The following is a 16,581-nucleotide window of genomic DNA, read 5'->3' as shown; positions in this document are numbered from 1 at the left end:
GAACTCTACATGGGGAATCTTCCCTGATGAGAAAAGGATTCATTTACAAAGGTGTTCCTCCCGAGGAGCAGGTGGAAACAGCCCTTGGTGAGCAATATGACGGAGTCACCCCAGTCAGATGAACACCATGTTTGCAATAATACAATGTTTACAAAGACCAGAAGAGAGGAAAAAACACATTTGATAGAGTAATGGGTATAAAGAGCTTATACAAAATTCTGTATGTTGCAGGACAATATTTCGCATAATTCTTAAGGAGAAAATAGGCATAGAAAAAAAAAGAGAGAGATCTGGAAAAATATACTGAAATGTGAATGCCAATTATTGTTAGAGGGTGAGACTATATTCTTACTTTGAAATGTCCTCTAAATATTTTACACTATCCAGTGCTTTCTTGTCGTGGGGAAGTAAGAGGAGGGACATGAGCACCCAGGGGACACCAGTGGCCACTCGAAGGTCCACGTTGGGGTGACCGTTTGCATTTTCAGAGACAGGGCACCTTCTTCCCACTGGGCTTCCTGGGAGTTGGGGCGGGGGGCGGGGGGTGCATTCTTGCCTCCCCTGATCATCGTCTAGAAGCAGAGTGTGACTAGAAGTCTCTCTCCTGCGAGGAACACGACCTCGCTCTTGCTACCACACGTTATGGAATCCACCCCGACGTGAGAGACATAGAACAACATGCCCAGTTCATTTGTTCCATCATTCAAAAAAACAAGCAAAAAAATCAGTAGAAAGAAAGTAGCCGTCAGAGAGGAGCAAGACTACGGCAGGGAGAGAGAGCGGGGCCGAGTCTCACCCCCGGGAGGGACGGCGTGGGAGCTCGAGAGACGCAGAGGCACGGAGGCGGCTGGGGCGAGGCGAGAGGCAGCAGCAAGTCACCGAGATGGAAAACCCTGGGCCGGCGGGCTCGGTCGGGGGGAAGCGCAATGCGGGGGGCAGCTTCTTCCCCCGGATCCACCTTCCGGTGCAAACACCCACGGCCTGTGCCGTTGTCCGTGGGAGCGAAGCCAGCGGCCGTTCCCACTGGGCAGTCGGTGAACGTGGCTCAGGGCATCCGGGAGTCTGGGCCGCTCTCGGGGCTGCTGTTGCCTGGGAAAGCAAAGACAGAGCCGGGGCTAAGGATCCACTCTCCGATTCTACTCACAGGACACCCCTGGCTTCCAAACACACTGGGGAAACGCGAGCCCGGATGTATGAGCTAGAGACTGGCACACGGATGAGACCGAACACAAGAGGTTTGCTTTCGGCATTAAAGCAGCTACGTAAAATGGCCATTTTCTCTCTTAGAGACTTCCGTGTGTTCTGGCCGGCTTGCCTTCACTCCCGAAATGGCCCTGGCTAAATGGGGAAGACTTGTGTCTTTGGTGTGTTGTGTTTGGGCCACTGCTGGCGGTGCTCAGAGTAGGCAGAAATCACCCCAGCATGCTCAGGGCAAAACAGGTGTTCCAGGGAGCATATGCGCTGCCAGAGACCAAACCTGGGTTGGCTGCGTGCAAGGCGAACACCTTCCCCGCTGCACTACACCTCCGGCCCTAGAGCCAAAGAGTATCTGAGCACTTCGTCTGCTGAGTGGGTTCTGCATGCAGGGGCGCGTTGGCTGCAGAGTTGAACATTGTCATTTGCAGAAATTAAATTTTACAGCACGCAAAGGAGCTGCAAGTTCCTTCAGCAAGCGAGGATGGAACAGCCACAAAGACAAGACAAATGAGTAATCCACAGGGAAGAATGTCCAGTGTCTTTATTCAGGTGGTCCTAGGGAGGCTCCCTTCTGAGGTGGGAGGCATACAGTTGGTCCTATTTTTTTTTTTTTTTTTTTGCTTTTTGGGTCACACCCAGCGATGCTCAGGGGAAACTCCTGGCTTTGCACTTAGGAATCACTCCTGGCAGTGCTTGGGGGACCATATGGGATGCCGGGGATCGAACCCGGGTCGGCCGCGTGCAAGGCAAACGCCCTACCCGCTGTGCTATCGCTCCGGCCCCACAGGTGGTCCTATTTTAACTCTGCTTCTCCCCCCTTTTTCGACCTCAGTGGGGAAACCGGGATATATGCTCTTTATTTAGCTCCCCATGACTAGGTTCAAGGCAGACTGAGAAACGAAGGTCCCAAATGGACACACTGGTAGAGAACCACCCGTCACATCAGCTCCTGACCCACCTCACACCCGCCGGGGCTGACAGTCCTTCCCCCACACCTTCTCACAGGAAGATGGCAGAGGAAGAAGTTATTCGTGAAGCCCTAGAAGAAAAGCATCTCAGCAGTAATTTTAGAGTTTCCTCTAAAATTACCGTTTTGGTGAGCTACTTTAAAGACACGCCAGAGGCCAGGTCCAAACAGAGAAAACTGATCTTATATTCAGACATAAAAGATTCCTTGGCAAAGGCGTTGTTTCTAAAATCCCAGATGCGCAGCTCTGGAGGAGGGGACTGAGGGGCTGCATCCTACACACACAATCCAAGACTCTGACCGCTTTCTCGCACTGGTAACTGATTCCCCACGTTTAGTAGGAGTGCAAGTTTAGGATAGTCGCCATAACCATGCCACCACCAGACCCTGCGCCAGGTTGTTTCACTAGGGGCGCCCTGGATTGGGGCGGGCGAGACCCCCTCCCCATCCCAAGGGACACAGCCCTGGCAGCCAAAAACCCCCAGAACCCAACCACCACCATGCTCATGGCCGCTCTCCACATGCTTGGACAAGGCATCACCCACGAGTGAACCTATTCCTGACCACGCGGTCTCGGATACTTCAAACCACACACCCGACTCATACTCCAAGATTGCCACGTCACTTTTGATAGGGTTCAAAGGAGGAGGTGGGGCTGGAGCGATAGCACAGCGGGTAGGGCGTTTGCCTTGCATGCGGCCGACCCAGGTTCGATTCCCAGCATCCCATATGGTCCCCTGAGCACCACCAGGGGTAATTCCTGAGTGCAGAGCCAGGAGTAACCCCTGAGTATTGCCAGGTGTGACCCAAAAAGCAAAAAAAAAAAAAAAGGAGGAGGTAACCAATCATAAAGAGAAAATATACATCTTTGTAACAGATACATATATAAAAAGCACACAAGGCTCAACCTTTAACAACATATTAGTGATCTCTTACAGTAGGGCTTAATGGTCCCTGGGTGATATCCAACAATCTTTCCTCTAAGGATACTTTTTTGTAGCATTTTTTGCGGTTTTTCATAACAAAGAATCACTGTCACTGTCACTGTCATCCCATTGCTCACCAACTTGTTCGAGTGGGCACCAGTAACGTCTCCATTGTGAGATTTGTTGTTACTGTTATTGGCATATCGAGTATGCCACGGGGAGCTTGCCAGGCTCTGCCATGCAGGTGAGATACTCTCGGCAGCTTGCCGCGCTCTCCGAGAGGGATAACAAAGAATACAAAATATATTATTTCGGTTTTACTTTGGGGCAGGGATTGGGGTTCGGGATGGAAACACCCAAAATATGGTGATGGGAAGGTGTCATGGTGGTGGGGTTGATGTTTGAATATTAAATGTAATCAAATATTGTGAACTACTTTATAAAATAAAAAATTTAAAAAGAAATGCAAGTTTAGGGGCCGGAGCGATAGCACAGTGGATAGGGCATTTGCCTTGCACGCAGCCGACCCAGGTTCGATCCCCGGCATCCCATATGGTCCCCCAAGTACCGCCAGGAGTAATTCCTGAGTGCAAAGCCAGGAGTAACCCCTGAGCATTGCCGGGTGTGACCCAAAAAAAGAAAAAGAAAGAAAGAAATGCAGAGAGAAGAGGCCAGGCAGTCTGGTGAGCAACGCGGCCGGAGAAATGCTCCGGACCCGAATCCGGGCCAACAACGCCAGGGATCCAGATGGAGGAGGTACAGCTGATACACCTTCTCCGGATGGAACCCTGGCGATACTGAGCAGCAACTAACACGGCTCCGGGTTGCGGGACTGGAACACATCCGAGCCTCGCCCTTTCTAAAAACTGAAAACATACAATCTTTTAATGACAAACCAATTATCAAATGCTTCCTTAATAGGGCTGTCTTCCCTGGGGGGAAACTCCAACAACAATAATGAGTTTTGTTTTGCAATATGGAATGTAATCAAGGTAGAGAGAAAATGAAGTGAAATTCATCAGTCATACAGTTGAGGGGGGGGCGGTGGCGGGGGTTATACTGGGGATTTTGGTGGTGGAATATGGGCACTGGTGAAGGGATGGTGTTTGAATATTGTATAACTGAGACATAAACCTGAAAACTTTGTAACTTTCCACATGGTGATATAATAAAAATTTAAAAAAAAATTAATGGGGAAAAATAAAAAAATAATAAAAAAAAAAGAAAGAAATGCAAGTTTAAGGATGAACAAAGCAGTAAGGCTCCAGCGAGCTTGGTCAGGCTCCCCCAGCCAGCGTGCTGGAGAGGGCAAAAGGGAGCACGCTGCTTGCGGGCAGGGCACGGCCGTCCCGTGCTCTCTCTCCTGACCATCGGCCCGTCCTGCTTTTAGAGTCATTTAAAACTATTTCTATTTTCCTGTTTTTGTTTTTGTTAAATTGCTGCTCCCTAGTTCAACAAAATGGCAAATGTTTCGAAGCTCAACCTGAAATTTACGTAAGATCTAATATTGCCGTCATCACCCGAGATGGAAGAGTTGTGATACACTCTTCCCGGACACGCAAGTCGCACTTCCTGGAGCCCAGCAGGAGAAGAGACTCTGCCCGCCTCCCTGATCTCTGTGTAAGAGAGGAGTCGATGCTTCATGAGCGGAGGGGAGAAGGCAGATGGGATAGAGAAGGGATCACTAAGAAAATGATGGCTGGAGGAACCAGTCAGGATGGGAGATGTGTGCCGAAAGTAGATAATGGACCAAACATGATGACCTCTCAGTGTCTGTGTTGAAAGCCATAATGCCCAAAAGTAGAGAGAGAGTATGGGGAATATTGTCTGCCATGGAGGCAGGGGGAGGGTGGGGAAGGGGGGTATACCTGGGATATTGGTGGTGGGGAATGTGCACTGGTGGAGAGATGGATGTTTGATCATTGTGAGACTGTAACCCAAACATGAAAGCTTGTAACTATCTCAGAGTGATTCAATAAAAATTAAAAAATTTTAAAAAAAAAGAGAAATGAGTCAATTTTGGTTTTAAATATGGCCTAGAATTGTCAGGACAGGAGACAATGACAAGGGCCCTCACAAGAGTCCCGAAATCAACACTTAGAGGAATTTTTTTTTTCCTTTTTGGGTCACACCTGGCAATGCACAGGGGTTCCTCCTGGCTCTGCACTCAGGAATTACTCTTGGCGGTGATCAGGGGACCATATGGGATGCTGGGATTTGAACCTGGATCGGTCAAGTGCAAGGCAAATGCCCTCCCCGCTGTGCTATTGCTCCAGCCCCGACACTTAGAGGAATTTTGAAGCCACATCAAGTTGGCATTGACTTCATCCTTCCAAAATAAAAGTTTTCTTCAACTTCAAAAAGAGAATCTTGAGAAATCAATGACTAAGCAACTCTAGACACAGGAGGAAAGGCAGGGGGGCAGAGAGGGATGAAGGAAAAGGGAGAGAGAGGGAGGAAGGGAGAGAGAGAAAGGGTGGGAGCAGGGGGAAAAAAATGAGAGAGGGAAGGGGGAGAAAGAAGGGAAGGGTGTCCTCTTGTGCTTCCATTTCCTCTTCAAGAAAAGGGACTTTTTTACTGTATGACTGAAATCCAATCATGAGCGGCTTTGTAATGCTCTAAAAAATTAATTAAATTAAATTAAATTAAAAATTTAAAAAGAAAAGTGACCATTCTTTCCAAGTTAGCACTATAGTACTGTCATCCCCGTTGCTCATCGATTTGCTCGAGCGGGCACCAGTAACGTCTCCATCGTGAGACTTGTTACTGTTTTTGGCATATCGAATACACCACAGGGAGCTTGCCAGGCTCTGCCGTGTGGGCGGGATACTCTCGGTAGCTTGCCGGGTTCTCCGAGAGGGGCAGAGAACTCGAACCCGGATTGGCCACTTCCAAGTTACTTCCTGAAAAGGCCTACTTGAACAGAATGCCTATCCTAGAATTCAGAAATTGGACAGGTGACACAGAAATACCATTCAAGCAAATGGTGAGAACACAGAGCAAAAAAAAAAAGTGCAGTTTGCCGATTAATTTTATTATATTTGGATTGTAAAAGAGATCCACTGACTGGAGAAACCCTGTCTCCATAAAACATGTTTAACACCCAAAGGTCATCCACGTCCATTTGTCTGGCCCAGAGCAAATAAGCATAAGAGACAAAAACAACACTTCTCTTCGAGAGGGAATTATGGGGGAAATGTAGAATCTTAGAGCCGTGTGACTTGGTTCAGTTAAAACCAAACCGCGGCAAGTGCTCTTGAGAGAACTCCATTTCCCAGGCTCCGGTGCTACCCTCTGACCTCTCACCTCTGACCTTTGAGTCTTGTTTCCCAGCACTCCTATCTGAGTGCTGAGATTATAGTGAGTGTGTGGGGGGGGAGGGGAGCTTCCACTTGCCGCTCCCCATACCCCCATAGTGTGTGTTTAAGGGTTTTACAGCGACACATTATTTTTCAGCCTGAAATATATAGAAATTTAAAGATTAGAAAAATATCATGATTTTATGTTAGTCTTAGGCATTTCCAAAGCAAAAATTACATAAGCTGTTGAGATTACTTACCTGCCAAAATTAGATCTTCCTCTGCCCGAGTCCAGGTGGTCTTATTTTATCTTACTAGCAATCTCTTTCAGAAGCCCCTTGAGATCATTCAGCTAGCAAGAGAGGAAGAAAGAAGCGGTAAGGGAAATAGTCCAACCTTGAGTTTTGAACTATTCTTCTATGACTCACGACACTGATGTGTACATTGATACTGTGCAGGCCTGAAATAAGGTGGAATGCGTGGTTGGAGGAGCTTCTTTACTTTCAAAAATCATTTTACTGGAGACTAGTTGTCAGTACAGTTATTATTACCGGCTCAACTAGAACTCACTAGGGGGCCCCCTGGAAACCATCACTTTTAACAACACATAGAAATAACCTACAGAAGTAATGTTCTGCATAATTGAAAAATTACGATACCAACAAACTGCTCAGATTTTTAAAAAAATGTACTAGTAATCTGATGCAGTACGAATAATTTAAATTTGTTTTCTTTTGGGGGGGGTTGGTTTGGGGTTGATTTTTTTGTTTGGGGCCACACCCCAGCTGTACTAGGAGCTTACACCTGGTTTAGCACTCGGGTCACTCCTGGCAATGATCAGGGTATCGTATGCGGTGCCAGAAACAGGTCCCTGGATGGACTGTGTGCAAGGCAAGCGCCCTACCCACTCTGCTATCTTTGTGGCCCGAATCTAATTGTTTTGCACATGAAGAATTTTCCTCTCACAAAAAGAGTATAAGTCGTCGAACAACTACTTGACACGCCTTGGTGTGGGTGAATCAATATTCTCTCAGAAAATGGAATACAAAATAACAAGACAACGTAACTAGAAACCATAAAAAAAGAAAAACAAATCTCAATTCATGCAGATTTCAGCTGTCCGTTACACAGGAAGACAGAAGCTCATGTTTAGACCATATGCCACCTGGGTACGGTTGATAAAAGCACAGGCAGCAATTCCTGGGTGGCTGGTCTCTAAGTCACGCAAGGAACAACCTGTGTTTAACTGCAACTCATTTCCCGTATCATCTCTTGATTTCACTGCATCACTGTCACTCCCGCACCCCGCCTACCACATCCTGCCCTGCTCAGAGCAACCTACAAGCCACCCGGCCGCGAGGACCAGCCTGTCCTATGGCCCCAGCTCCTGATGGTTCTGGAACTGGTGGTTTCCTGGGGGTGGCGCCTCTGCCTCGTTCTCTCTTCCCGTGTCCCCTGGGCGCCCCGGGGCAGGGCAGCAGGGCTGAGGGTCTTTGAAGGGCATCGGCAGATGCCCCAAAGCCTCTCCTGCGTGCAAACAAAGCCCAGCTCTAAAGAGGCCGCGAGTCCCCGCACGGGAGGCTGAAGGCTCACCCCTTCCTCCCGCTCTGCGTTGGCTGTGACCCCCCATCGCCGCCGAGTTTCCTTCCTGCGCCAGCTGCCCGGAGCAGTCCACGCCCGTCCCCACACCTGGGGACACAGGCAAGCCGCAGTGTCCACCTCAGAGGCAGTGTGGGTGACCGCTGCTGCTGGGTAGCCCTGCAGGGCTCGCTGGACAGTGCTCAAACCATCTGGCCAGGGCCAGCGGCAAAGCCCAGGGGCCACGGCCGCCCCGAGGGCACTGCCAGCACAGAGGGGCCCAGCCACTGTGCTGTGCCTCGGGATGGAGTGACAGGAGCAGCAGATGGCGCGTTCATACGGCTCGAAGCGGGAACAGTGACGCTATGACATAGGGTGCCTTCTGTATGTACGAGACATGACGCCTGTCACGTCTAAGCACTCTCGAGGCGCTCTGGCCTGGTTCCCCTTCTCTCCTGTCTCGGCATCCCTCCCGTCTCCCCATCACCGGGTTGGTATCATGCTGTGGATCCCAGCCTGAGCAGCAGGACGGAGACTCAAGTCTCTAACGTGGAGCCTTCAGGCCCTCCACGGAAAAGCAGAGACAATTCCACACCAGAACGGGAGAAGCTGCCACGAGGCACTCTGCTCCGGGGGAACACGTGCCCAAGGGCAGCCGCCAGCGCCCCGGGTCTCGAGGAATGAGTCCCCGCGAGTGTGGAGAGGGGCCGCCTCCCCGGCCAAGGCCAAGATCAGCACACCACACCTGGCCCGTGTTTCGATTCTCCCTGCGACCGCCATTCCCAGCAGAAAGCTCCACTGCTCTGAAAGGCTGTGGAGACGGACGTGTACGGAAGGTCAGTGACTGGCCTGCAGGTGACACTGGACACCAGGGGAGCCAAAATTCTCCAATCCGTGGAACCAAAAAGCCGGAAACGCGGCCACCCATGCCGAAACAACCGACTCCACGGAAGGAAGATCCACGACCGCCAGACTCTTGCCGCCAGCCTTCCCCGGGCCGGCCCTTCCTGGCGCCATCCAAGCCACCCGGCACAGTGACCGGGGACAGATCTGACCACTGTCCTGAGTCCTCGCCAGCCGACCTTGCAACAAAGCCTTTGCTCCCGCCCGAAGCTGCTGCCTTCCCGTTTGGGTCTGTGGGCGTGAGGCGGCAGGAGCCTCTGCTCAGTGGCACTCGGAGGGGCAGAGTCTGTGTCACGGGGCACCACACCAGGCCTGGGCCGAGCTCTCAGCTCCTGCGGCTTCCCCACGCTCGCCTCTGGGGTCGGGCACGCTGTGAGAACGGGACGCGGCCCAAGACACAGTGCTCAGGCAGACACAACCCGACATGTCAGATGTCATGCTAAGGAGAGGGCTGGGGGGGTCTGGGGGCCGTGGGCACTCAGCGAGGACCTGGCCGCCCACCGCTGGACTCCGGGGGGCTCATGTAGCATAGATGGACCCTGCGGCCTCCCCTCGCCCCAGTCCCGACTCACAACCAACAGGAGCAAATTAAAAGAGTTGCTCGAAGCCCCTGCGGTGTGAGGTGAGGGTCAAGTGAACTGACCCTAATGCCTGGACCCAGCACGGCCGGCTCCATCCTGCTGAGCGGCTTCTTCCAACATCTCAGGGGTCAGAGAAGGAAGAGAGCAGGGAGATGGGGTGGGGGGGACCAGGCTTCCACACCCCCATCCTACGCAGGACCCGAGTTCAGGAAATCAGGCCCGTGAAAACGCCGTTTGAGAGGCTGATGGAAAACAACATTTCAAGACCAAAAAGAGGGCGGGAGAGACCGTACAAGGGCGAAGGCACAGGCCTTGCACACAGCCGACCCTGACTCAATCCCCGACACACCACCAGGGTGATCCTACACACCTCCAGGTGAGGTCCAAACAACAGAACCAAAATGGTTTTCAAGATCAACCAAAAACTGGCAAACTGGATACCTCCTCCTGGCCGCGTGCCCTGAGGAGACCCATTGATTCTGTCCCTCGTTCAGCCAAGGTTTACCGAGATGCCCCCGTGGGCCAGTTCCTAGTTCCCGGCGCCTCTGCCATACAGGATGAGGCTTTGTCCAGCGCCAGACACAGCCCTGGCACAGGGACACACGAGGATAATCGGCCCCAAAGACCACGAGACAACACTAGACCCCACCTCCTCCGCAGGGCCTAAGAGAAACAGCCTTTGTGGATCTATTATAACCGACGCACCTAGTGGGTCCTGGCGTGGCCGGAGGCGGAGTTGTTCTCCGTCCCTATCCACACCGGGGATCGCGCATTCTCACACTGGGGGATCACGCATTCTCACACCGGGGGATCACGCATTCTCAACGCCCTCCAGCTAAGCAGCCTGCGAAAGGCGGCCTAGACCAGGAGCCCTCGGCCTCCCCAGGCATTCTTTCTCTGGGCCAGAGCTGTAGAACAGCAGCTACCGGGTCTACCTTGCACCCAGCTGACCTGGGTTTGATCCCTGACAGCCCATACGGTCCCTTGAACCCGCCAGGAGTGCTCCCCGAGCACAGAGCCAAGCGTAAGCCCTGGACGATGGGCGTGTCCCAAAATAAACAACAAATACAAAACACAAAAATAAATCCAAAGTATTCTTCCTTTATCTGCAAGCATCTTTGCCCTCCTCTGTGGCCACGAAGCATCTAAGGACTCCCTGGTTATACAGAGGGAACAGGAGACATTAGAAATCTCACCAATGGGGGGCCGGAGCGATAGCACAGCGGGGAGGGCGTTTGCCTTGCATGCGGCCGACCCAGGTTCGACCCCAGCATCCCATATCTGCCCCCCGCCCCCCAGCACCGTCAGGAGTAATTCCTGTGTGCCTCTGCAAAGCAACTCAGTTCCAGGACCCAGGCCTTGCAGCTGGAATGGAAAACGCTGCCTCTGGAACAAAATCGGGTCTATTTTCCTAGAAGAATCAGCTTCTTTTATTGCGGGGGCCATAACCCTTGGACTCTCGCTGAAAGTTGAGCAGGAAGAAAGATTTCACAATCGTTCCCCAGACGATGATCAGGACTGTACCTTGGTGTCCAGCTGTCTGAACCGGTGCCTCATCCTGTAAGAGAGAAGGGGAGGGACGGGATTGAGAAAGAGCCATTAGACTCCACGGAAGGTCTTTCTGCAGAGCCGCACGGCGCTCACCTCAGCTGAGTCGCCATCGGCTGACGCGAGGGATCGGTGTTTGACCTCCCGATGGAACAACTCTGCAGCCCCCCGGTGAGGAGAGCAGGAGAGAGTCTATCCTGGCTGGCTGGGGCGCCGGGGTGGGGGGTGGCGGGCCCCTCTTGCCTTCCCACCTAGGACTGTAGGCTCAAGGGGCAATTTGGAGCTTCTGTTTTGTGCCAGACAGAAACCACGGCGTGGGGCTCCTGCGGCCCAACAGCTGGACTTCACGAAGGGACGAACTGCCCTGGCGGCTGCTCCAGCCTTGCCGAGGCCAGGTTTGATGATCAGGGCAAACACGCCTCGTCTGTCTCCAGGGTGGGTTTCTAGGGACTCACTGTGACTCCCGGTGCTTCGCCGGGGTAGCCAGTGGCAGGTCCAGTAAACGTTGGCTCCCTCTGCCTCTCCTCAGAGACACAGCGTGTGGCCCCAGATCTGGGGTCACCTGGACCTCATCTCTGGAGCTGGGGGCAGTGGGGGGAGCATCTCCCAGATCCAAAGCCCACCCTGTGGCTTCCCTGTGCCACTGCCCACCCTCAGCCCTTGAGGGACCTGCAAGATGGACAGTGATGGGTGAAGGCTGGGACCATGGGGGGCAGGGGGAGATGCTTCTAGCTCACGGTTCTCTGCAAACTGGGTACATTCTCGTGGCCAAAGGCCATAAGGAGACTCTTTTGTTTTTTATTTTCAGTGAATCCTCTACTGAAAACGCTTCCCTGAACTGCCTCAGTCTCTGGGCTTGCGCGACCCCGGGCAGGTTGGCGAAGGCCAAAGCGATGCTGACTTACTCCTCTGAGGCGTCGTTGGCCTTGGTGTTGGTCTTGACGAGGTAGTTCTCCTTCATGACGCCCTCCCACGCCAGCGTCTCCTTGTCCTCGTTTCTGAAGCCTGGAAAGCGGGAGGAAAGACCAGCCCGGTGGGCATCCCTGGCCCTTGGCCCCCTGCCCCACCCCTGCGAGGAGCGGAACCGAGGGACTCACAGGGGCACAAGGGGCTGCAGTGACCGCGCAGGGTCAGGGGCTGTGGGGGCTTCCTCAGCCAGGGTGAGGGAGGGCTGAGAGGCACCCGTGGGGGCAGGAAGCGTCTTTGGTCTGAGTAGACCGTGACGCGCTGCCTGCCTGGGTCTGAGCCGAGAACACACGGGGCGAGTGAATGAGTGAATCTGGTCCTCTGGTGTCACTGAGCCCCCCTTCCCCGACGGGCCTGAGGTCTCCGGGCTGAGGGCTCACTAACGGATTGTCTACTCTCCGTCAGAAACGGGGGAGGAACTTCAGGACGTGGTGCTTTACCCGCCCAAAAGGCAGCGCGTCAGGAACAGGTTGGTCTCTCCTCTCCCCTCCCCTCGCCCGGGGCTGGCTGCCCACCTGCCCAGCCACCTGCCCACAAGCTCCTTAGCGACTGTCTTACGGTCCCTTCGCCCCTGGAGCGGAAGCAATGGGACCTGGCAGCCACCGTGAGTCCCGTGGCACCAGCCGTCACCCGCTGGGGTTCTGGGGACAGGAAGGCGGGTGGGTGCTTGCAGGTGACCACCTGGGGCCAATCTGCACCTGGAAATGTGTGCACCAGCGGGTCAGCATTTGAAGAACAGGGACAGAGGGGTCTAGATTTTCAAAGAATTCACTGGAGGGACACAGACAGAGGCAGAAAGATATGCCGGTGCGGGTGTTGGCACGTGTCTCGCACTGCTGATGCAGGTTTGTGTGGAAGGGTGGTTATTCCCTCGGAAATGAGCATTCCTCACAGCTGTTCTTCTCACTGAGTGTGGTTTTTTTTTTTCCCTAGCAGTGTTGTTTCAGCATTTTTTTCTTTTATCCGACCAGACATGTTCTTTGAAGCTTAATAGGAGCGTTTAGGAATCAATAAGAAAGTGTTTGATTCTCTCGGTGACAAAGGGCCCAGAAGCTGACCTCGTTGACCCTCGGGGGGGCCTGCTGAAACGATGACAGAACTGTTGCCAGCCCCAGCGGGACGTCGGCAGGGTCGCCCCCTGTGAGGGGCCCCTGTGTTGGCTAAGTCGGGGATACTTAGATCTCACCTACGCTGGAAACAAACCAGAAACCCTCACAGAGTTAAGGACTGGGAAACGAGAAGGGGTCGGGGCAGGCAGATTCAGAAGACTGGAGCATGTGCACACCTGTTTTCTAGAAACTTCTCTGGGAATGACCCAAAGGCAAAGGATCACGGATCTGTGATTAAAATCTGTAAAATCAAATGTGTATGTATGGAGGGGGCAGGGCCCTGGGCCGAAGGGATCCATGGATGATAGCGGGCATGATGGGGTACCCGGTACCCCCAAACATATAAGCATTTAAACTCTTACAAACCAAAGTTACCTCAATAAAGATGGATGCCTGTCTGAAAGTGCTGACTACAACGTCAGCTAAGGAGAGAGACCAGCCCCGGGGCTGGTTAAACGAGAGATGGCGCGTCACGTCCATCACACGATGGCATGTTTGGGGGTTGAACCCCTGAGCCAGGCTCCCTCTTCACACCCGTGCTCTCCCCGGAACATTCATCTCTCACACTCTGGAGAAGCCAGTATGCTTTCGTAAACAAGCGTCCCCCCCCCACCCTCCCCTCACATATTTCTTTCTTTTTTCTGCTTTTTGGGTCACACCCAGCGATGCTCAGGGGTCACTCCTGGCTCTGCACTCAGGAATTACTCCTTGCGGTGCTCAGGGGACCATATGGGATGCTGGGAATCGAACCCAGGTTGGCCGTGTGCAAGGCAAACGCCCTCCCCACTGTGCTATCACTCCAGCCCCCTCACATCTTTCTAAGAAAGTTTAGTTCACTAAAACCCACCACGCTGCACTATTTTGCATCCCCCTGAAATTCTTTGCTGCGCGGGAAGGGGAGGGACCAGGAACCCCTGTCCCGGCGAGGACCAGCTCCCCTTCCCACGGAGAGCCGCCCCCAGCTCCGCCTGGGCTCACGGCTCCCACAGCCACGTGGCGGGGTCATCCCCACCCTGGGCGGGACACGGGGCTTCCAGGCACGGGCTGGCGGGCTGTGAGATGGGCCTCGCAGTGCCCAGAGCTGACGTGCCAGCCCGGCCCCAGGCAGACATTCCCCCGAGGGCAGGGCAGAGAGGGAAGCCCTCCCTGCCCCCTCGCAGCCAACGGGAACAAAACCGTTCACGCATGGGCTGTCCATGTGTCGTGGCCAAGCCCAGGTGGTGCCCGAGCACATGTGTCACCCGCACCTCCTCTCTTGACATGTATGTGTCCATGCTTTGCCGGGGTGCTGCTGGGGTGGGTACTGGGAGGTGTGGGGGGGTCTCTTTGCCTTTGGAGGAGCCACATCTCTCTTGAGCATGTTACTCTCCTCCCTCTCTCTTCTCTCTCCCTCTCTCTTCTCTCCTCTCTTCTCTCGCCCTCTTCTCTTCCTCTTCTCTCTTCTTTCTCTTCCTCTCTTCTCTCTCTCCCTCTCTTTCTCCTTCTCTCCCTCTCTCTCTCCTTTTCTCCCTCTCTATCTCCTCTCCCTCTCTCTTCCCTTCTCTCCCTCTCTCTCCTTTTCTCCCTCTCTATCTCCTCTCCCTCTCTCTCTCCTTCTCTCCCCCTCTCTCCCTCTCTCTCCTTTTCTCCCTCTCTCCTTCTCTCTCTCTCTCTCCCTCTCTCTTCTCTCCTGTCTCTCCTTTCTCTTCTCTCTCTCCTCTCTCTTCTTTCTCTTGTCTCTTCTCTCTCTCTCCTCTTCTCTGGTGCTATCGCTCCAGCCCAGACACATACACTTTTGGTCTCTTTAACCATCATCAATCTGTCTGATGTTTATTTGTCAGGCTAAAAGGCTCATAATGATTTTCTGTGTACCCCCAACAATAGCAGGGAAAAAATGTGTCACTTTGAAAAAATAAAGAAGCAACAATTTAGATAGAATTATGTGAATCTTGAAGAACAAAATCCACAGAAATAAATAAACAGAAAAACCTTTCAAGTAGACTTTTATGCATGGATACATAAAATGTGGTGATGCACTGATTTGAAGTGAATAAACCAGAGCATAAATTTGCAGGGTTCAATAAAATAATCATGCTCCCATACAAGAAAAATAGCATAAATTCAAAATAATATCTCTGGGTAATGGGGTATATGTACTCTTTTTACTTGTTCTAAAAATATAGATTACCTTTTTGAAGGGCTGGAACAATAGCACAGCGGGTAGGGGGCTTGCCTTGCACAGAGCCGACCTGGGTTCAGTTCCTCCACCCCTCTCGGAGAGCCCAGCAAGCTACCAAGAGTATCCCACCTGCACGGCAGAGCCTGGCAAGCTACCTGCGGCGTATTCTATATGCCAAAAACAGTAACAAGTCTCACAATGGAGACGTTACTGGTGCCCGCTCGAGCAAATCGATGAACAACAGGATGAGAGTGACAGTGACCTTTTTGAAAACAGTCAAAACCATCATTTCCCCTAAGGGCCAGAGAATAGTAGGCAAGATGCTGGCCTTGAATGTGGCTGACTGACCCTGGTTCTATCCCTGGTACCGCACTGGGTCCTCCAAAGCATGGCCAAGAGTGACTGACCCCGAGCACAGAGGAAGGAGTAAACCCCAAGCACCCAGGTAGGAGTAAGCCCTGAGCACTGTTGGGGCTCCAATGATCCAATTCTTTTTCAAATCCTAGCATACTTTTAAAACTTATTGTTCAAAAATGTCACTTGGGGGAGAAAAAAATGTAATCTTGAATTCTATATTTTCTGGAAGATACTAGGGGGAGGACTTACATTTTTCTCCAGGGAGCTCTTCCCAACTCACTTGGAATTAATTGAAAAATCAATTAATTAATTAATTAAGTGACCCCGAGAGGCCAGTTAGCCCAGAGGGTGGTAGTTTCTGGAATTATCTACCTCAAAGGGGAAACCAGAGGGGCCATGGCAGGCGGGGGGCTCTGGGGCCTGTGTCGGGTGACCTGTCCCCGAGGGCCCTGCCTGGCGGGGGTGCGAGAGTGTGCCCGTGTCTCCCCATCTCTCGTGGACGGGAGAGGACCTCCCTCAGGCCACAGGGACACCTGTCCCCACACCCTCCGTTCTTGGTGGCCGAGCGGGGTCTCCTGACCGTTTGCTGGCCACCCGGGGCTCTCTGCCTGCGGTGCCCACTCTGGGCTCCTCACCCAGTGCCGTCCAGGGACGCGGGGCCGTGGCCCTGCCCATCTCACGCTGGGGGACGGGCCTGTCCTCGCTGGGCGTCTGGTGCTGGACAGAGCCCCGAGGAGGTGTGGGGAGGGGGGGATCTCACCCCAGAGCGCCCTCTGCCAACTGCCGGGAGACTCCCACTCCCCAGGGGTCCGGCCTCCCCGGGCCTCGCACTCCAGACAGCACAGAGAGGCGCTGTCTGGGGTTAGGCCGGGGCGAAACAGCCCTTCCTGGTACCCACTTTCCGGAACATTCAGGAGAAAACAATAAGCACTTCGGCCTCTCGCCGGCGTTTCCTGCGTTCACGGAGCATTTGCCGGCGGGCAGGGCTGGTG

General features: G+C 53.1%; 1 protein-coding gene across 1 annotated transcript in view; it reads right to left on the bottom strand.

The window, feature by feature from the left end:
• Positions 1–241: 241 nt before the first annotated feature.
• The window catches only part of TRPM8 (transient receptor potential cation channel subfamily M member 8), a 76,311-nt gene continuing 59,971 nt past the window's right edge, over positions 242–16,581 (bottom strand). Inside the window, exons 22-25 of the mRNA XM_004610822.2 lie at positions 11,905–12,004; positions 10,976–11,009; positions 6,650–6,741; positions 242–1,089 (exon numbers count right to left, since the gene is read on the bottom strand). Of these exons, the coding sequence (XP_004610879.1) occupies positions 6,691–6,741; positions 10,976–11,009; positions 11,905–12,004 (185 nt within the window). The 3' untranslated portion in view covers positions 242–1,089; positions 6,650–6,690. The remainder of the gene's footprint in view (positions 1,090–6,649; positions 6,742–10,975; positions 11,010–11,904; positions 12,005–16,581) is intronic.

This window comes from Sorex araneus, chromosome X (genome assembly GCF_027595985.1).
Source record: "Sorex araneus isolate mSorAra2 chromosome X, mSorAra2.pri, whole genome shotgun sequence".
NCBI lineage: Eukaryota > Metazoa > Chordata > Mammalia > Eulipotyphla > Soricidae > Sorex > Sorex araneus.
This window is presented reverse-complemented; position numbering and strand designations above follow the sequence as displayed.